This window comes from Rhamphochromis sp. 'chilingali', assembly GCF_963969265.1.
Source record: "Rhamphochromis sp. 'chilingali' genome assembly, chromosome: 21".
Taxonomy (NCBI): Eukaryota; Metazoa; Chordata; class Actinopteri; order Cichliformes; family Cichlidae; genus Rhamphochromis; species Rhamphochromis sp. 'chilingali'.
This window is the reverse complement of record NC_137949.1, coordinates 21,566,178-21,588,339: the sequence shown is the minus strand read 5'-3', so window position 1 is coordinate 21,588,339 and position 22,162 is coordinate 21,566,178. Positions and strand designations below refer to the sequence as shown.

The 22,162-nt window shown below is 41.9% G+C and overlaps 1 protein-coding gene across 1 annotated transcript; it reads left to right on the top strand.

The window, feature by feature from the left end:
• The first annotated feature begins 596 nt into the window (after nt 1-596).
• Nucleotides 597-21,755, top strand: crip2 (cysteine-rich protein 2). Its single transcript, XM_080870865.1, has 8 exons — nt 597-760; nt 14,892-14,986; nt 17,983-18,040; nt 18,288-18,419; nt 19,128-19,196; nt 19,328-19,422; nt 19,975-20,032; nt 20,279-21,755. Exons 1-8 carry the CDS (start codon nt 718-720, stop codon nt 20,344-20,346), a joined length of 618 nt encoding a protein of 205 aa, XP_080726991.1. The 5' UTR covers nt 597-717; the 3' UTR covers nt 20,347-21,755.
• The last annotated feature ends 407 nt before the right edge of the window (nt 21,756-22,162 follow it).

Genomic DNA, 22,162 nt, shown 5'->3' with positions numbered 1-22,162 from the left:
AAGCATCCGCATAGTTTTTCAGTAAGCAACTAGGTAGCTAAACTCAATAGTTAAAGTAGGATTTTCAGATTTCTAAAGTAACAAAGCCTCATCCCAATCCTGACATCAGCAAGAGACAAACTTTTCAACACTCACACATTAAACAGACACATTGTTTGGAACACAATTTAAAATCAATGGATTTTACTTACCATGGGAAAAGCTTCCCCAGACATTCAATCCATATTCATGTGACTAAACAGGATAAAGATGTTGACTAGTTGCTGTTTTGTTTTGTTTTATGAAGAATTATGTTGCCAGAAATTGTAATACAAAAGCACACAAGCATCAAAGTGCACTTTCAGTGACGAACAAGTAACATTTGTCTAATTGTCTAAGCTCATATAGTGTAGGATGCAACGTATAAGTTCTGCAAATTACACAATCAATTTTCAGTAGAGCTTTTCGGAAAATTCACTGAAAACTTCGGTGTTTTTACCAGTCTGTCGTGAAATTGTGACATTTCCCACCATTCTTGAAGGGGGCATTAGGAGTGTTTTCATAGCGTGGGGGGCGGAGCTATGTAAATGACGAGCCGTTAGCTGAATAGATGCTCCAGCTTCTGTGAGCGGAGCGGGGCACTTGCTGTTGAGAGCAGAGCTAGAGGACGATTAGAGAGTAGAAACCGCTGCGGACAACCAAAACACATCACTTTCACTCGAACCACCACACTCAAAAATGGCCTCAAAGTGTCCTAAGTGTGAGAAGACGGTGTATTTCGGTAAGTGATTCCCGGTTTAAGGGATCCAGCGTGTTAAATTACTTTTTGGCTAAATATACTCATCACAGCAATCAATGTAATTTTTATTTTTACATTAATCCTCTTAATTTAGAAATCCCATGAGCGGTGCTTTGAATGGGATATAAACTATTTTTGATATTTTTCAAAGTCCATTCATTGGAAATAAACAAACATTTGACCTAGCACTAGCATTTACACTCATTTGCTAAAAATGGCTGATTTTTAAATGAGGTTCTGAATGTAAACACGAACTGGGTGTATTTTGTTTGAAGAATTTGTGAAACTGTAGCTAACTGTATAACTTAATGTATAATGATGTGTAAAGGAATATCTCCTTCAGCTAAACCTCCTAACATGTCTTATTAGACTAAAGGTTGCTGACAAAGTAAATGATTCACAGAGAAATACTTTGATAAACCTAGAAGCTGACGTGAAAGTGGGGTTAGTGTAAACAAAAGACCCAATAAGTGCAAACAAAGTGCAAACATTTAATAGATTTTATTTTTGTACACTAAACGCTTCTAACTTATGTGAATGGAAACATGCCCTGTTTACACTTGTCTACACAAGACTGGATGAATGATTTATCTTATTTCAACACTGATCTGTGGCATTTTTAATTTGTTGTGTTTGGTAAACATCCAAGCCTGGCAGTTGGCTTTGGAGAGTTGGCTGATGCAGGCCATTGCCAAGAGTGCAGAAATGCCATATGCTGAGATTGCCCACTCAAGAGAGGAGCGGAGCAACATCATGCTGCGTCAGTGGGATGAAAACCTGAAAAAATGCATCTTTCACATCTTTGTAAATAAAAATATGAAAACAAGACACCCACTTGAGCCGTGAGCTTCGACTCGGTCACAGTGAGAGTGATCGCACCTTATATTCATTGCAATAGATGTTTACAGTGCAAAGTAATCTACGCGCAGAGCGCTGGATTAAAGGAGAGCATTTACATCTGAAAGCTGCACTTGGCATGCTCACTCCTCAGTTTGTTTTTATTGCTGTTATGCAGTTGAACTTCTGAGTATTTCTGTGTTTGTGTTTGACTGCATGCTGGGGGAAAAAAAATCTTGGGTACCCATCTGTTGTACACTTCACAGCACACATCTGAGCTGTTATGGGGGTCAAAACCAATTATGTTAGTGGATGGAAGTCCTCTTATGTAACACGGGTGGCAGTGAATATCCCAGCTGCTGCTCATCCTATGGGTCCCGAGAGTCATCGGCATGGAATAAAATCAGCACAAATAAGATTTATTTTCCTCCAATACAAATTTTATGCACCGTACCCGTAATGCGCTGCAGTGGGTGAGTCACAGCTCCTTAGTGATGTGTGATGTTTTTTTATGTAACATGTTGAGATCCAGGCTAGCGGAGTTATTTTTGGTTGGGGTGTGTTATTGGGTGGAGAGCAATGAAGATGACGGCGTAGGCCTACTGGAAGCCAGTGCGTACTAAATTAACTGCACTCATCCAGCGAAGGAGATCAGGGGAGGTGTGAATGGAGGTATTATTAAAGTTTTAGCCATTTCAAGGGAGGCTGTGAAAACTATGACGAGACAAGGGAGAGGTCAGGGAGGAAGAAGAGTTTAGCTGCCCACAGGCTGAGCGTCAACGTGTCAGTGATGAAGTTCAGATATTGTAGATGAGCTCAGTGGCTCCACCTACACACGCCCTCCTCTCAGCCATTTGGTTTTGCAGAGTGATGAAAAATGCAGAGCAGAGATCAATTTTCAGCTCTGCAAAACTGTTAAAGTCAGAGGGAAAGGCATGAATGGGGGTGTAAAGTGGAAAATAAAAACTCTGTGCTTTAGAAATGCACCGTGACATGTGTTGTTGATGGAGAAAATTGTCTATTTTCCATCTTATTTTGCTCTACCCCTTTTCTTCTTTTGGTGATGGTTTGTGGTGTGCTGTATAGATGGGCCCACCCTGCTGTTCCCCACCTGGTCTTCTTGCTGATTGGCTGAGTCCCACTGTAGGACTTTGGGGTTTGGGAACATTATTTCAAGTGGCCTCGGTGAGCCGCAGTCTGGGATGGAAATTCTTTCGGTTTGGGGAAAAGGAGATTTTTTTTATTATTATTTTCCTTTCAGTTTTAAAGGACAGCTGTCTTCCGGTGGTGACAGTTCAATTTCATTGCCACTCGATGCACATGTTGGAACGTTTTCTCTACTTTTAAAGCTTCTGCAGCCTAAAAGCGAAGGCTTATTTTTAAGAAACCCAAATAAGCAGTAGCAGAAAAAGGAAGCTGCTCTTGATGCTGGTATTAAAAGAATGCAAACATCTCAGAGATGGTCACTTCTTAATTGCAGGGCTTGCTTACTAAAATTCTCAGCGTCCACATTGCGGTGACGCGTCTGTTAGTTCCTGTGGTATGGAGATGCTCATAATACACGGGGCACTATTTGCTGACACTGTTGGCGTGTGAAGGAGGACAAAACGGCTCGCTGAGCTTGTTTCGAGCACCCAAGTTCAGCCAAGTGATGCAATTCTTGTTCATAACAAACGGGAGCAATGCATCTTTGTGCAGCTAACTGAACAAATGAGAGCTTAATGGGAACTAATGGTGTTCTGCTGCGAGTTTCCCTTTTCTCTCTTTCATTCAGTAGTCTTTCTCACTCTGGCTCTCTTTCCTCTTTTTTGGTCAGCAATGCCTCAGGCCCTGAATTCCTCTTCCCGGTTTATTTTTTTCTTTAAACTACAAGGACCGGGGGAAATGGGGTGAGATGGCTCGCCTTTATTTAAACTGAGACTCTCAAAGTGCTTCATGCATTATAATGAGAAAGGACATCTCTATTCACACAGGGCTCTTTCTGTCTCTCCGTACATTTGTCCTTCTAGTGAGACCGAATACTTTCGTCTCCTCAGTCTGACCACAGAGACCAGGGCACTGTTTCCCACACACCATCTTTTTTTTAAACCCCGCTTTTACCCCAAACAGCTACACAATACCCCTATTTTTTCCCCCTCACCTCTTCTCTGTCGACGCTAGAGTACCCTGTTTTCCACTTGGCTGCCCAGTGGGCTGTGTGAATGTGCCTTTTCAGTTATGTAACATCATTTCTTGAGTTGTTGCCTCTTGTTCAGTGCCATTGCATAACCTATCAGCTCCTGTGTGCCACTCAATGAGAGTCCCTTTTCTCTGCCTTTTTGAGGCACAAATATGATCCCCTAATGGAGATGGCATTAAGCTGGGTGCTGACAATTGAGCTCCCCACTACCCCACCTCCCCACACAGGTCAAGCCTTCCAGCAGTGCGACCTGTTACATAACGGCACAGAGGAAACAAAGGTGGATGTGTGCATTTCACCCAAATAGCTTGCTCATTACATTCGTTCTAGAGATTGCATTATTACAACACACCTTCTTTATATTTTTTTACAAACAGATTTTGTTCAGCAAGCACAATTTGTTGTATTTATGTTCTAAACGTATCGCTATGTTGAAGCCCTCTATACATAGAGAGTACATGTGCAGTCACGTGGCAGGTTTCCAGTAAAAACTGGAGGCTGATAAAACACAGAACACTAGGTGATAGATTGTAAATCATATAGATATGAGGTATAGTTGGATAACAGGTTTTGTTTGTGTGAGATGGAAAAACTGTTAGAAGTTCAGAAGCAAAATATGATAGAGTGCAAGAGAAACAGGCATGACGTACATGAACCATGTGACTTATTTGTCACTCAAGGTTAATATATCAGAAAATCCAAGTTTGTCTGAGAAATTCAACAGTTTTCAGTAGATTGAGTTTTATTTGGAGCTGTTTGAAAATAATCTTTTTGCCCTGTCTGCAACCAGCTACCAAAACACCCACTGTTTCTATGACAACAGTGGATCGAAACATGAAAGTTAGCTTTCGATAGCAAATCGGTAAGTAAGTGGGCTAGACTTGTAGCTGCTTAGTCTTACCTAGTTAGACCATCACTAACACACTAGACTGTATATAAAAGATGGCGATAACCCCATGATGTCACCCATTGTTTTAAGGCTCTTTTGAAGCCATTAGCACTATCAGGGACAAACAGAGACTGCAGCGTGTTGTGCGCTCTGCTGAGAAGGTGATTGGCTGCAGACTCCCATCTCTGCAGGACCTGTACACCTCCAGGACACTGCGGCGTGCAGCTCGGATCTCAGCTGACCCTTCTCACCCTGGACACAGTCTGTTTGACCTGCTCCCCTCAGGCAGGAGGCTCCGGTCCATTCGCACCAGAACCTCTCGCCATAAGAACAGTTTCTTCCCCTCTGCTGTTGGACACATGAACAATAACCACATGACTGTCCCCGCCACTAACACATGACCCTACGCTGTGTCACTGCATCATTTCATGTTTGGCACTGATCACCACCTGCACTCATGTATATATCTTTCTACGTAGCACTCATAATTCTTATTCTCATGTATATATCTCATGTATATCTCATGCACATATCTTTCTTTCTACATAGCACTTTAATTCTTATTGTTTGCACTGAAGCACCGCAGCAATTTCCTAATGTTGTAAACCTCAACATCTGATTCTGATTCTGATTTTGCTCGTTTTAGTGTTTTTGGTCATCTCAGGTTTATCTGGAGCCAAAAGTGATGATATTTACTAATTTATATGCTTGTTAGGTAACAGGATGTGTTCACACTGCCTATTGGTGCTAAATATAAAAGACCAAAGATATAAAACATTAGAATTTTAGCCTGTGTAACAGGAGTACAGATTTCTTGGATGGGCTGTTATTACAATTAACCATAGAGGAAGCCATATTTGCCATATTTGAAATGCTCTAAAAGCCTGGCACACAGCTAGCATCAACCTCCCAGACAAAGTGGCCGTGCCCCAATCATGCTTAAGTTTAGCCCTAATATAATTGAAAGAAGTCATTTTAACATGGGTTTATATGGATTGGCTTGATTTAAATCGCTGTAGGAACTGCACATTTTGCCAGTGGATATCAAATTTCTTTTTTTCTGTTCGTGTTAACCAAAAAGTAGCCACTACAGATACATTTGCTGCCCCAAATGGCTAATGCTGGTGTTATTGTGGATGTTACCACTGGGTCCTTGTTATTAAAAATCACATGTCAATTTAAAAGTGTTGTGCACTTTTAAATCGAGGCACTCCAGTACACCACACTCTTCTGTTTTAATACTCCACTTTACACAGCTCAGATGATTTCACTTAGCTGCTACATTTTCTGCCTCCGTCATATGATGTCTCTTTCCCTCAGGGCTTCATTATCAAAATTACCTCTGGCTGGAGCTAAAGAAATTTCAGTGATCCTGCCTACACTTCTGAATGCATTGCCCGCTACTCTAAGCTGTACATGCAGAATAGATCTTTTAGAAAACCCTGAAGCTGGGCTAAGTGTCCTGACTGGTTAGAGAAGAAATGTGGTGTAGGGGTAAGCATGCGTAGGGGTTTGGGGAGGGTGAGCATGTCACTGAGACGGACTGCGGTGAGGGTGCTTTGCCTGCGGCTCCTTTGACCAGCCCAGACAGGATGCGAGTCAACTGCAGTCCATTTACGTCAGTCAACAGGATTCACGCGGTCTGCCTTTTTTTATTCACAAAGGGAGGGGAGAAAGGGAGAAAGCCTGGGGAGGAAACCTCGCCTTGGCTGAGGCGACAGACGACCTCCAGAGTTAAGTTTTGCTATGGGGTTGCATCAGCCAACAGGAGACTCGTCCAAAAAAGTGTTTCCTACCCTCTCTTTAGCATGGCTCTCCACCCTGCGCTGTCACTGAGCACCACAGGGAACTGCAGACACACATTCATCCTGAACAGATCAATTATGATGTTCGACACAGCAGTGCCAGGGTCAGCTTAGTTTTAGTTTAAACAGATATAGCACTGGACAGTCTTAAAACTATTTTCTTGTCAAGTGGGGATGGATTTTTTTTTAACAAATTATCCCTCAGAGCTTCCTTCCTTAACATGATTGTAAATTTTAAAGAAAACTTGCTGATGGCCACAGCTCTATCAAGTTAATAGAACAATTTGATTCCACTTAGGCAGGATAAAGATGCCACAAATGAACACATTCCTTACTTTAAAACGCCCCCAAAGTCACTTGTGAGGCTTAATTCCCCTGTGGGTGCAAATGAATGGCCATTGTCTTTAAGTTGAGTAAAAGGTCACAAGTCCTTGAGGGTATTTGTACTTTAGAGAGCTGAACAGTAAGAGGATGCAGAGGAGGAAACACAGGCTGCTTATTTTTTTCCTTTCTTACATCCCTCTGTGTACCCTTCACGCTTGAGTCCAACGTTGCCTTTGGGGCCCTTTACTCTGCCAGTCAGGTGTGTGGTGCTTATTAGGACATGCAGTCATCGTGCTGCTGCGACAAAAGCCAAAAAAGCGAAACACCCGCGTGGACTCAGCTGTCACTGATGGATGAAAGGAATGAGAAAAAGGATGGAGAGGGAGTATGTGTGTCTGTGTGTGTCTCTGCGTGCACACGCGCACGTGTGTGTGTGTGTGTGTGTTTTGGTTTGTAAGTGTGTTTAATAGGGCTTTATTGTGGGAAAAGCTGAACAGATGGGTCCACATTACCAGAAGGTGCAACAGAACAGAAGCCAGGCAGCCATGAGTTCAAGATATTTACAATAACATCGGTTACATCATGACCATTACAAAAGACTTGATCGCTTAATCACTTGCAAAAATGTAAATAAGCTACTAATTTGATGTCTGCACGCTGCGTCAAGCTAATTCAGAGCACTTTCAAACCGCCGATTTTTATATACCTTTGGCTTTGATGCTGTAGAGTTCTCTTAAACATACAAACCAGGACCCGGTACAGTCATTTTTTTTTTTTTTTTTAAATCTCATTGCAGAAATGAGCTCCAGCTGCATGCAGAGCTGTGGCCCTGTTGTCTTCCTCTTTGTCAAACACATTAGATTTTCCCCCCCACTGCACCCTGATTGAATTATTGAGTGATAAGAGAGCACCCATATGCGATTCCAGAGCCTGCCCCCCCCCCCCCCCCCCCCCCCCCCCGGCTGACATTCCTCCCGCACTGCATGGTGGGAGATCAGCTGGGTAAATGTTTTTCAGTACGTCGAGCCCCTTTATCTGTTATGACTCCGAGTTAGGCAGCAGACAAATTTCCTCCTGACCCGGGGTGAGTACATCAGGCTGTCGTCAGCTCTGGTGTCTCGATGCAGCTCCTTCATTACTGTTGACAATCAAGCAACTGTGATTAAGTCATTTGGAGAAATGGCCCCTTAATGCTTATTTCCTCTGAAGACCCCTTGTTAAAGTCCTGTTGCTTAATGTTCTGTGCAATTACCCGATGTTTGTAGACCATTTGCTGCAGGCCTTCTCCGGTGCCTCTCCCTTTATAGGCTGAGGAACTTTGTCTGAGCATAACAGCGTTCGGCCTTAATGCAGTCTGGTGCATAATGGCATCTTGTAGCTGAACAAACAAGGTAAATCAAGTTATAACCTGCTTAAAGTTCTCTGAGGTACTACTGTGTTTGCAAGTGGAGCAGATATTCTTACCAGCTGAAACTCAATCACACAAGTAATTTGTTTTCAGACATCCTGAATCTACTTGATGTTGAATTGCTGTTTTTATCCTCTGCATTAGACGTCTTATGATTTCAATTTCCCGGGGAAAAGTTAGACACAAAGTTAGAATAATGATGCTGTGACTCCTAATAAAACAATAAGACCAGATTATTGGGTTGGGGATCTACTGGAGAGGATGTTAGTGCTGTAATTTCTTTATAAATGGGTCATGGGTTGTGCAGTACTGTATCTCGAGTTTTGTCTCTTTTACTTTGACTAATGCATAAATCAGTGAGAAGAGGGATCAGCAGCAGGCTCACTCGGTGATTTAAACCATATTGACAATGCAATCAGGGCAACCGAGCGCGGACTGAAGAGCTTAGACCAGGAATTTACAAATGAAGTTAAGCAGCTTACAGTGGTGCAGGTATCATATGGTTATAGTGATGACCTCCGTCCAGCACTCTTTCTCATTTAAAGCTCGGTGTTCCCGCAGTAGCATCATCTCTGTCAGGACTGCATCTGCATGGAGAAATTTATTTTCACTTCTAAGTTCAACAAATTAAGAGATTTTGTTTTTTATGCTTGAATGCAAATACTTTGCAGTAAATAACTGACGTCTGGGACACGAGGTCGTTGCCAAATACCGAGTTCCCACCCTTGAGATATTTTGCCAGGCTATTATTGCAGCTGTCTTTGGTTGATGCTTGTTTGTGGGCCTTTCTGTTTTTATTTTCCTTCTTCAACATAAAAGAGTAACCCAGTTCCACTGGCAGCCTTATGTTACAGTCGCACTGGGGAAAGCAACCAAATTATTGTGACCATGTGCAATGAACTTGTTGCCTTTGAACTGGTTGTTTCAAAGATGGAGACAAGGTCTGCGACCGTTCAGTCAGTTGGTGTCTTCAAAATGATGTTGGTGTGCCGAGATGGCAGTAAAATGGCAATAGCACGGAGCCAGTGTGCTATCAGTTTGGGTCACAATAACTACTTACAGAGTTCAGAGGTCATCCAGAACGTCAGTTAAAAAACAAATTCAGAAATTCAGGCTACGTCCACACTAGCCCGGATAGATTTGAAAATGGCGTTTTCGTCTGAAAACGCTCCGCGTCCACACTAGCGTTTTCAGTCGTTTTCACAGAGTTGCGTGTCCACATTGAAATGGTCGAAAACGCTTACGTTCCAGTACTGCGCATGCGTGAAACGCAAGAAGATTCGACCTGCCTCATTTCTGTTTGCCGCTTATTTACTTTCCGGCTCTTTGAAACGTCGCGGCAGAATGTTGAAGAAAAGCACCGAGTTTTTTAAATGGACTAACAATGAGGTGGAGTTGTTGCTGCGAGTAACACAAAAGTACAAAGTTGCAAAAGCGAGTGAGAGTTAAAGAATTTGAAGAAAAGCTATCTGGAGCATGTACATACTGATATTAAGCTTTAATAGGGCTGTCAAAACTGAACGCAAACAAAACTGCTGTATGATGCCCTCCGCTATCTTAGTTTTATTGGTCACACGACTGGATCATATGACTAACACGTGTCATCGTTTTCAAAAGTCTGCATTTTCGCTGTCCACACTGCAACGCGAAAGCTTCGTTTTTGAGAGCGTTTTCAAAACGGTGCGTTTTCCTTGTGCGAAAACGGCATCTCAGTGTGGACTGTCAGTGTGGAGGCCAAAACGGAGAGAAAACGATGCGTTTTCAAACGAAAACACATCAGTGTGGACGTAGCCTCAAAAATCTTCACTAATCTGCCTGAGAGTGATTGCAGTCAGCATGTTGAATGCCATTGTTTAAAGACAGGTTGCCTTCCACCAGGCAGCATGTCCCCTGTAATTAAAAGCGGTCGCCCAGAGGTTGAGGGTGTTGCTCAAGGTAAATCTCTTATATATGCATTCATAAAGCTGTTATTGAAGCCTGTTGGTGTCGGTGTTTAACTCGCCAATGAAATCTTTCTTGCACCAAAGGCTGATTTTTGGCACTCCTAAAGGTCTCTTGCCGATGGCCTCATTTCTTTGGACCACGTATTAAGTTTCTTAGATCAGCTATCAAATGCAAGCTCAAGACTTGGTGTCATGTCACTATATCTTATGTCACATTTAATTTAGTTGCTGTGTTTTGGGTTAGGCAGCAGTCACACTCATTAATATTTGCAATCTACTGTGTGACAGTGGTGTTTCTTCACCCCGCTGTTTTCAGCCCCCGGCTATTTCAACGCAGTTAGAAGCCATGAATTGTTGGCATTACTTCAGCTATAAAGCAAAAGCAGAAAGGAATGTCAGGTGAGGTGCTCCACCACTGTTCAGCAGTGATTTCCTTAAGGACTTCCATTGTTTACATCAAGTCATGGTGGAATCCTTTTTTTTGTGTGTGCTTTTGAGTGAAGCAAATCGCATGTTGTCGTGAGAGAAGACAGTCTGGCTAAAAGGATTTGGCACATTCTCGTCGGTGTTGACAGTGTAAATGTGAGTATCCGGAGAGGAGCCTGCTTGTTTACACAAGTGGGTGCATTTACCCTAATGTTGTTGCCGTAACCAGGTAGAGGAAAATGCGATGGCATTTTATTTGCTTTATTTGCACCCACACTGTTACTATTTTGGGATACTGAGACCATCTATCGTCCCTTGGCGCAGTCATTATGTAACTTTTATTTATTTATTTTAAATGTGGGGTTTTTTTTCTCCTTTTCTTTTTGACATGCTTGTCAAATGACATACCCAAATCCAAATGATCTAGCTTTATTTTAGTGTTCGGGGGATGTAGATCCCCTCTACCTCCCCCCACTCTATAACTCCCCCACTCTATATTCCCCCATCACATAACAGAGAGAGACAAGCTCACTCCTCTTACAACAGCAGCCGGCTTTTAAATCAGGGAGCCTTCAAACAGTGGACAGTCACTCATAGAGGAACAAGGACATGCTGGCGAGGCTCTGACGTCCGTTTCCATTCATACACTGACTTCAGATCTGTCTGGAGGTGTGTCTGTATTCATGAATCTGCCCTGGCAGGCTACCTGTAGCCCATTTATGCAGCTTATTTTAACACTGAATTACGTGTCAAGAAGTAGATTCGTGTCCTCAGATTTATGATGAAACAAATCAAACGCTCATACAGACAAGGCAGAACCCTTATTGGTTGTATTTGCACTCTCTTCAAACATCATCTCAAGATACTGTAAAGATGTGAAAGAAACCTGAAAATGCATGCGCTAATCCTGCAAACAGGTTAAAACGGGTTAAAGGGTCTTTCCTGTGAAGTATTGCTAGAGTTAAAGCTGAAACATCAAAAGGAGCTACAGTGTCCATGCAAATCTTTCTGTCACATGTATGTGCAGCAGCTACACATGTATCATTCTGCATCCCCCTCTTTCCACTATTCTCCAGGGCCTTGTTGTTGCCCTTTTTGTCTCATTGTTGTAACGGCCAGTGAAACTGTTTGTAAGTGGAAACCTCAGCAGGGTGTAATCAGATCTCCCAAAGCGATCCTTTCCACACCAAAGTCCAAATCTAATTTTTGTCATTCGCATCAAATCAAATCAAATTTAACTTGGTTATCCAAAGAACAAAGTTGATTTAATCAGACGAGCCCAAAATATAAAGACGCTGTAGAAAAATTAACAGAAGACTGTCGGTTCAAACAGCATTTCCAGAAGAAAGGCAGTGCATCATGACCTGAGGTGTGCTATTGCTTCCAAAATGAGTAGGACACACAGATACACAAGGCTCAGAACTTACTCTTTTGTCATATGGAAGTTTGCAATCATTGCAAATACTAATAAATTTTAGTGATATAAAATTTGTGTGTGCTCACAGCTGCAGACTTTTTTAGAGAGTCAAAACATTTTTGAGGTATTTCAATCTGGTTTTAAAGCACTTCACAGCACAGAGACTGCACTTTTGAGAGTTTTTAATGATATCTTATTAACTGCTGACTCTGGGAAGTCTGTCTTACTTGTGCTTTTGGATCTCACAGCAGCTTTTGATACAGTAGATCACAATATTTAGATTTATCGTCTAGAACATCATGTTGGAATTAGAGGCACTGCCTTGGAGTGGTTTAAGTCATACCTCTCTGATAGAAGTTTTTCAGTCTCACTTGGTAAATTTCATTCATCTTCCGTCCCCCTCCCATGTGGTGTACCTCAAGGATCCATCCTTGGGCCCCTTCTTTTTAGTATTTATTTACTTCCCCTTGGCCATATTATTAAAAAACATAAAGTCTCATTTCATTTTTATGCAGATGATTGTCAAATTTATCTACCGATGAAACACAATGACCTTAACCCCCTCAGGCCTATTTTAGAATGTCTTAAGGATATCAGAGCATGGTTGGCTCTGAATTTTTTAAACTTTAACGAAAAGAAGACTGAAGTCATTATATTTGGGCCGAATGGACCTGGTGTCCCTCCATCTGACTTGGGTCCTCTTACATCGTGTGTCAAATCAATTGTCACCAACCTTGGAGTAAAATTTGACACAGCTCTTAAAATGGACAAACAAGTAAATACAGTGGTGAGAAAAAGCTTTTTTCAGTTGAGGCAGCTCTCTAAAGTAAAACCTTTTATTTCTTTTTGTGACTTAGAGAGAGTTTTGCACGCATTTGTGACCACTCGCTTTGATTATTGTAATGGACTTTATATTGGTATTGATCAGGCTTCACTATCACGCTTGCAAATGGTCCAGAATGCTGCTGCTCGCCTGTTGACAGGGACACGCAAACGTGAGCACATTACCCCTGTTCTTGCCTCCTTACACTGGTTGCCTGTCCATTTTAGAATTCATTTTAAAATTTTATTGCTTGCTTTTAAAGTTTTAAATGGCCTGGCTCCGTCTTACCTGTCAGACCTTTTACACCAATACACTCCACAAAGGTCTCTCAGATCATCTGACCAGTCACTCCTTGCTGTCCCCATGTCGAGACTGAAACACCGAGGAGACCGAGCTTTCGCTGTTGTGGCCCCCAAACTATGGAACAAACTGCCCCTCCATATTAGGCAGGCCCCAACACTTGAAATGTTTAAATCACTTTTAAAAACACACTTTTTTTCAAAGGCCTTCTAGGAGTGTTATCAGAGCCAGTTTGTAGTCAGTTTTTAGTCAGCTGTTGGTCATTCTTAATCTTTTTACTTTGTTAATCTTATTCATTGTATATCTTATTGTTTATTCTACTCATGTTGATTTATTTTTATCTTCTTTTTCAATTATATATTTGTTTTGTTTATTGATTTCATTGTATGCTTAAAGTATGGTTTTAACTGCTATCTCTGTTTTATTATTGGAAAGCACTTTGGTCAACTTTGTTGTTTTTAAAAGTGCTATATAAATAAAGTTGGATTGGATTGGATATAAAAATAGACAAGTGCTTTCAGTACTTTCCTTGTTTTTTTTCCCTCAAAGTCGAGAGTCTTCGTATCTTAAGTCTAGTTTTTATTATTGTTCAAATTGTTGCTGACACGTGACCACAGTGCTCTTCTGATTTCAATTAGATGTAATAAAGAAATGCCTTCATAAAGCAAAAACTTATAACTTTAATGAGGTTTGGTCAGAAGACAATCTGTTCCAGCCTGAGACAGTGCTGCTATTGTGATTGTCATTAAATGCACACAACCCGGTAAAATCATGCGTTACACTAGTAAGCAGGGCTTCCATATCAAAGTATCCTAGTGGAAGTTTGCGAATTCAGACAGATGTTTTGTCAGTGAGCTTCACCTAGCTAGCCAAGCTAACTCCTGTAGTAGTTCATCATATGTAGCAAAAGGACTGTTTCACGACTCAACATCTCAAATTTCTTAAGTCCTAAAACAACTTGAATTCCTGGTTTTATAGCACAGGAAGAAAACAACATCAGAAGGAATGAATGCATGCCCGATGTGCATATGTTTGTGTTTTTTCCAGTCTTGGGTATGTAAGGAAGCAGATTCCCGTATCCGGCTATTTGTGCCCTGCCTTGATAAGGGAAGGTGTTTCCTCTGCTGCCTCTGTGACTCCTTAGGGCTCATTGTGTTGAAGCAGTGGTGATTTATTATTGGAAAGTGTATAATAAGGCTCCCTGGCTTGTCTACAGGGCCAGTTCGACTGGATGACTCGGGGGAGGGGGTGGGGGGGTAATGGAAATGCAGTTGGAGGACCGCATCCAGCAGGATGGGTATACTGTAAATCGGGGGATGGGTGTTTGTGTGTTTGTGGGTGTAACACAAAAGAATTGGGTTAGATGTTGGCAACCCCCTGCTGCTAACGCTGGTCTGGGACTAACACAGCTGTCAGTCTATCCTTCGGTGACATCATCACAGCATCCTGTGCGCTACACAGGCATTCCCACTCTCCCCACCTCCTATACCAACCCCCCACTCTCCCCTCATCCCCAGTTGGCATGTTGACAGGTTTTCAATCGGGCCACAGAGATACAGTACGAGGTTATTGTGGAGAGTGAAGCAATGAGGGACGTCATTCCTCCAGGCGATGACTGATTGAACAGCACGCACAAAGCCCAACACAGCTGATGGGGAAAATAAAAGGCTGTTGTTTCAAGTAATCTATATAAATGTTGTTTTATGCCCGTGGTTGCACTCATGCACTTCTTCTTTCTTTGTTTTTTGTCTTTCTTGTGCAGCTGAAAAGGTGTCATCACTGGGGAAGGACTGGCACAAACTGTGCCTCAAATGCGACCGCTGCAACAAGCTGCTGAACGCCGGGGGCCACGCTGAGGTCAGTAAGAGCTAACGGTGCTGCTGTGTGCTGCTGATCTACATGCGTGCAAATTCTTATCTGGTTCTTCAGCTAAGCATTTTCCCCCATCGTCTGTTAATCTCTTCTGTTTAGTTTTCCATTAAGTGTTTTGCTCTAATGGCTCACAGAAATTCATGAAGTGCCACAGTAAAGTGGCCAATTTTGGCATGTTAGAAGTTTAAATCAGAGGACTGTTTTTGCTTGATGAATAACAAACGTGGGGTTATTATTGCCAAACAGCTTACAGGAATAATCTGGTTTTCAAACTGATTAATATGGAAGAAAGATTATTTTGTAGTTTGCTTCACATTTGTGACACTTTTGCTTTTATTTTTATTTGTTGCTAAAATATAACTTTCTGCTGGCAATGTAATTGAATTGGGGGGGCTCTGTATCTGCAGGCGGGACAGTGATATGGCACTCAGCACTGATGTGAATTACTCTAATTAAAGTTGTCCTCTTAATAGCGACCGATAAGCTATTTATGAACTAGTTTTCTGTTAATGCAAGTTCCATTTCCAGTAGTTAAGCCTTTTTTTCTGCAAATAATAATGGCAGCACAGTACAGGTGGCCAGAAAGAATCAAGTCTGCAACATTACTAATTGACACAAGACGTTTGGCTTTTCCACAGGGAGTTTTTGCATTTTGAGGGAAACTTAAAAAAGGTGTCTTAACCTCAAATATTTAAAATCTCGTTAAACTTAAAGAATACAGTCTTTTCAAATAGAAGCTTTGTATTTGGGGGAGTTTATTTCACTGACCTTTTGTAATTTTTGCAGGAAACTGCTGAGGGGATGTCCCTTTTCCTTCCTTGTTTTATGTCTGGTTGCATCTGTCAATATGTTTTGTCCCCATGGGAATTTGACCCTCTTTAGTCCTGCAGGATGAGTCGCTTTCAGATCCTTCCTCTCAGTCTTGTGTAACCAAACCACTCTATCATGTCTCAGCATACTGTAGTTTCCCCTGACTATTCACGATCTGGCACCTTCACCCTGGGGGTTTTCTTATCTCGCCCTTTTTATTTGCCTTTCATAGGCCAGCCAACAATTCAATTTCACCTTCTTGGATGTCACTCAGACACCTTTTTGAGTCTCTCGCTTTGGTTAAGGAGGATATGATCTCAGCCTCTTTGTACACAAAACCAATTTCCCTGCAGACCGCAAAGGATGCAGCTCTGCTGTTTTAATCTCTTTGTGATTACAGTAATGTAGTAGTCACACAGTCTCTCTGAGGCCTGCACTCTCTCTGCCCACCATCCTCTCCGTCCTCCCTCTCTCTCCATGGACGGCATCCAAACCCGAACCAGTCCATGTGACAGTTCATATTTTTTTTTTAAAAATGTAAAGGGACTGTGGGATTGCCTGGGAGAGGGTTTGATGTCATCTAAAACCTGGTATGCAGAGGGTTGTTAACTTCTTCTTTAAAAGGAGTTAAAGGGACAGGATGAAGCCCAGTGCGGTCAGTTGTCTGTGGGCTAAAGGAAGGAAGCAGCTCTCTCTGGTTCATGCAGTGACCAGCAATCAAAGAGTTAATGGGAAAAGTCTCCACATTGGACCTTGAATGTGTGTAAATGTGGCAAATTTAGGCGCTGATGAAATGAATGAGGGTTAACCGAATGGAAATTAAGCAACTTGCAGTAAAGAAGGTGAAACTGTCTGGGGGAAAATGCTGAAATGCTGGAAACCTGTCATCCTAAAACACCTACAGTGCAACATGTGCTGTGTATAAAATGAGGGGAAATAAAGGAATGTGAGAAGTCTGAAGTTAATCCACCTTCCTTTTACTGTTTCACATGGCACCTCCAGTCCAGCGCAACAGTGAGAAGTTGTTGAGGTACAGAGCATAACAGGAGGATTAAAAAAAAGGTCAGGAAAGAATAGAAATTTGAGAAGAATAGATGGAAAAGACAGATTTAAACTTCAGGATGTAGGAGTTGAACTGCTGGGAACAGAGTGGGTCGTTCTGCTATGGATAATCCAGTTTCAGGGTCTCTTTGGCTCTGGATGGGTAATGTCTGGTGCCATAGGAGGACTCTGTACATGAGGCTGTTAACAGTACACTCTTGACAGAGGAGCCCTTTGTTTTCTGAGAAAGTCACTTACTCATAGCCTGGCATCGGCACCCCTACCTTCATGGATCTCGTAAGTGTTTAACAGGAAGCGTGAAAGGAGTGTGTGGCTGCTTTAACAGTAGCTGATCCTGTCCCGGTTGATACATTATTAAAGCTGAAAGAGCAGGCTTTTTTTTTTTTTTTTTTGCTCTTAGAAAAGGAGCTCATGTGGCCAAAGCAGAGGGGATTGTGGGTATGTGCGTTGTTTAACGGCAAATACCTGTTTTTGTGGGGTCTTTTCTGTTTTTTTCACCTCTACCACTCTGAGCCTGGCACCTAGCCTGCTGAATTACTTGATTCTTCTCATCTATGGGCATTGAGCTCTGGACCAGTGGCCACCCTGGCTCTCAGCCCTGATCCCCTACCCAGGCTGGTCACATGCTCCTGCATTGACCGCCACATTCCCAGCATGCATCAGCAACAGGCCATTTTTGACAAAATTTTTTTTCTTTTTCTCCCCTTCCTCAAGTGGAAACTCACAGCGCTCCCGCATATGCAGACACATGGCTCACTGTGAAGTGTGGCGTGAATTTATCAACACAGGCCTGTTGCTTGGATACGGCCACTGTCATCAAAGTAACCTGTGACAGTGACATCATCATTAGGAAGAAGTGAGGTGAAGGGGGGAAATGAACAGGAGTCAGCTCCATTTTTGGATATAGTCACTCCATCTTTTCATACACCTAAATAAAAGACCAAAATTAAAAATGTGACATCAGAAAGGAGTGTCAGAAATATGACTTCTCAGAAATGTCACGCCCAGTTTTCCCTTTTGCGTCAGTATATATTTTTTTGTCCTTTATATGGATGTTGTATCAGTTTGTTTCATCCATAAGTCATGGTGTTTTTCTCTTTCTCCTGCAGCATGACGGAAGGCCCTACTGCCACAAACCATGCTATGCTGCCCTCTTTGGGCCAAAAGGTGAAGTGCAAGTCAACTTCACCTACTTGAGTTCCTGTCAGGTCTTTGTACACCATGTTATCACGTCTTAATAAGCACATAAATAAGCAAAAAAATGAAATAAATAAATAAGATATATGGAAAATTGGTTGATTTATCAGGAAAAATAAATCTGTTTTGTTTTTCCACATTTCTTTGCATTTCTGTGTTGCTGTTACTGACCTCGCCACCAAAGTCCACCCCTCACTTCACTCTTATACATTTGCAGGTGTGAACATTGGTGGAGCAGGTTCGTATGTGTATGATACCCCTGCCAACAACAACGGGTCTCCCACCAGCGTGGATTCAGCCTCCAAAGCTGAAGAGAAGCGTGCTTACGCACCCAAGGCACCATCAAAAGGTAAACAGGAAAGTGTATTCATGCTGCAAATTTGTGGCTCTTTCAGCTGGTAGGATTTTTGGGGTTTTTTCTCCCCACCCGATGAAGATTTGGGTGTTTGCAAGAAGCGGCTGACTCAGTGATAAGAAAGTCGGTGTGCAAAGTCTCTTGAGGCCTGAAGGGGATTTTTTTTTTTTTTTTAGATGTGTCAGACAAGAGCAGATGCAAAAGTATTTAAATAGTGTGGATTCAGTTGTTTGGCATTTCTGTAAACTTTCATTATGTGAGAGCTACGTTTGGGCAGTAGATGATATGAAGATGTGAACTCGTATCATTTCAAAATCAGGAAAGTTGAAAGAAGGTTTTAAAGTTTCTTGAAATATAAAGAGGAAAGTAGTTAAGGTCAGGTGTTGCATGTGGAACAAGGTGTTGCATGTTGTCTTTGCCTTTTGACTCCATCTGCTGTTTGCAGCAGACCAAATGATTGGCTCCTGCAGGAAGGTGTTTAAAACTGGCAACCAGAGTATCTAAATCAGCAGCATTAGTGTCTTTACTCAATATTGTTCCCTTGAAGTGTGTAAAAGCTGCTTAGCACTTGGTCCATTTTTATTTTTATTACCCCATGTTATTAGTTGACTAAATTTTACACCTGGGAAAACAGGTGGTCATTTATTTAACCGTTCCCCTTTGCTTTGCCACTATTGTAATGTGCCTGTAATGTGTCAACAGCTGGCAGCATCACCACTTTTTCTGGGGAGGCCAACCTGTGCCCTCGGTGCAACAAGAAGGTGTATTTCGGTAAGTAGTTTCACGCTTCCAGGAAACGGGGTATTAAGAAACGTGTCTGAGCAAGAAGGTGTGAATCTGCGAAGTGGTTGCTACAGTGTGTCACCAGGGTTGTATACATTTGTGTGTGTTTTCCACCGTAGCCGAGAAGGTGACATCACTGGGCAAGGACTGGCATCGCCCCTGTCTGCGCTGCGAGAGGTGCAGCAAGACTCTTGCTGCTGGCAGCCACGCAGAGGTGAGAAAAATGGGTGTTTTGGCGGAAGGAATTCAGAACAGAAAAGTGGAAAAACTGAAGAGTTGAGAAAAGAAGTGTCGAAAAGAAAATGAGGCAAAACATCTTGAATATGACAAGAACGTACTCTTTGTATTCCTAACCTAAAATCTCTTAAATTAGCAGGTTTGCTACATATAATCCAAATCTGAATTGTCAAGTTTGCCCTTAAAAAGCTTGTCTAACACTCACTGGTTTAAAAATATTAGACAGTCTTAACAGTATGGCAGTTAATGCTTTACACAAATAAAGAAGAAATGATTTGATATGGGGGCAGCACAGTGGTAGGCACCATCGCCTCACCGTGTGTGGTGCTTGCATGTGCCTGCGTGGGTTTTCCTCCCCCACTCCAAAGATGTGGGTGTCTGAACTGTCGGGTGTACCGACAACAAGTAGATCTGCTCATTTGCAGAAGTAAATTAACTAATCTTTCTAAAATAAAGCAGAAATGAGAGCTGTCACCCTTTTTCTTATTGCTATGGTCGTGTTAATCTTTCTTTTCTTTTCACATTACAGCATGATGGCCAGCCCTACTGCCACAAACCATGCTATGCTGTTCTCTTTGGGCCCAAAGGTAACCGCTAGGGGGTGCTGTCAACCCACCAGTTATCAGCTACACTTGAAGCAGAATGTCTGAGCTGCACATGTTACACATTTCAGTTGTTTCATCATAAGTTTGTATGCTTCACAGAAGCTTCCTCCACTCCGAGGTTAAAAATACAGGAAATGCGTCGCAACCTGTCCTGCTCATGTCGTAGCTTTGCCTCTCCCTCTTGATTAACCCCTGACTCCCGCTGCTGTGTCCCTGTGGTTTTTCCAGGTGTGAACACTGGTGGTGTGGGCAGCTACATCTATGACAAGGAGCCCAGTGCAGTGACCCAGCCTTGAGCCTTTTGTCCCCTCAGCCTCACCTCTTTTCTCCACTCGACACTGACCATCAACCACAGTATTATTTGTAGCCTCTTTTCTCTTCCCCACTTGTGTGTCCGTACCTGAGACAACCAGCCTTCTGCTCCAGATCTTCTCCTAAGTCTCTGCTTTTCCCCTTTGCGCTAGCTGGATCAGATTTAGCTACACAAGGAATGATTCATTGACTACAAATGCTGCCTAGACATGTGTTAAATGTATTTGCTGCAGGAGCACAAAACACATCAAGCATTCCCACATTAATGATATTGCACACCAGCAATGTTTACACATTTCTAAATGTATATGAACACGATAAATGTCAATAGATTAAAACATAAATGTCTTAAATTTTCTAATATTTTACCCACAAAACAGCCTGACCAACAAATGTTTTTGATCATGCATGCTCATTTTAAAGAAAAAAAACAATCAGAATGGGATTCTCAGGTGTGCAAAAAAGTGCATTGTGGGTAAGGGAGGTGCAGGTCTTTACTGTGACGTGCTGACAGCCTTAGGAATTTCACCCCGTGGGTGCTGCAGACACAGGTGGTGCTCTGTAGCACGTTGCCAATAAATCTGTGTTTTACAAATGCCATATTTTTAGTTTGGCCACCTGACAACATTCCTCATGTGGAGGGGGAAAAATCTATTTTGTTTGGAGAAGAGGGGAAAAAAGTCCCGATATGATGTTTAGAAGGTGGGAATGTGGATGTCGGAGCCGATTGTTGATGATTTTTCAGAACTGAGCAAATAAACTGTATGTCAGAATCTGGATAATAATATATGATGTGCTAATACATAACAGATGTTCTGACCCAGTTATATACATGAAGTCTTAGTGAAGTTTAAGGAAGGTTGGGCTGCAGACAAACCTGTATTTATTCTTTTCATTCAAGTCCTTTGAGTTTCAAGCCACTGAAGCCCTCCTGGGACTGATTTTGTGTTTTCTTTTTTGAAGGAGGTCAAATGAGGCTGCATAAGCTGTATAAATCTCTACGATCAAGATTTTTATTATTATTATTTTCAAAGAAGTAACCCTGCTGTTATTTTTCCGAGAGATGACGCATTATTTGAAGTATTATATTTCTTGCCATTAATGAACAAAGTAGCGTAGCTTGTAGAAAGAATAAGACTTCAGACAAGTCATTCTGTAAGAATGTGCATCCTAGTATTACTGTATGACTGTTACTGTGTTTGTTTATTACCTGTTGTACATCGTAGGGCTTAACAGACCCTGCAGGGCTCGCTGTTCGTAGAGCCGAATCGCCCTGCCACATTCATCTTTTTAATCCCTTGGATAAATATTGCAGAAAGTCTTCATTTGCGCGTGACAGATTCTCAACTCCCTCTTTCTGTTCATGAATTGCAATAAACAAAACACTACACATGGTGTGAGTTTGTGGTATTTTCGTCTCGTTTGTTCTCCTAAGATGGATTATGTAAGTTTTTGTGCTTTTGCTTCAGGGGAGAGTTATGTGTCTGCTTTTAAATAAGAGCCAGGGAGCGTCAGTACAGGAAAATGAATGCAAAACATTATTAAAGTAAATGAATCTGTTGATAACCTTCTCGTAAGTAGTGTGTAGAGTTTAAGTAGTGTGGTTAATGGCACAATAATTTAATGTGTTTTATATTAAGGAAAGACATATGAAGCACATCTGCTAGTTTAATTGGTGACATCTGTGTTACAGCTTAGTGTATGTATATGATACTGTCTGTATCACTTTACTTTCAAGTCTATTATTTAGCATGGATAAGCAGTATAAATGTGTACTGAATGGGTAAACCAGTGTAGCTG

Coding starts and splice junctions, on each gene's coding strand:
- crip2 (XM_080870865.1), top strand. CDS start 718: ATGGCCTCAAAGTGTCCTAAGTGTGAGAAGACGGTGTATTTCG. Junction 761..14,891: donor TGAGAAGACGGTGTATTTCG/GTAAGTGATTCC, acceptor TTTCTTGTGCAG/CTGAAAAGGTGTCATCACTG. Junction 14,987..17,982: donor ACGCCGGGGGCCACGCTGAG/GTCAGTAAGAGC, acceptor TTTCTCCTGCAG/CATGACGGAAGGCCCTACTG.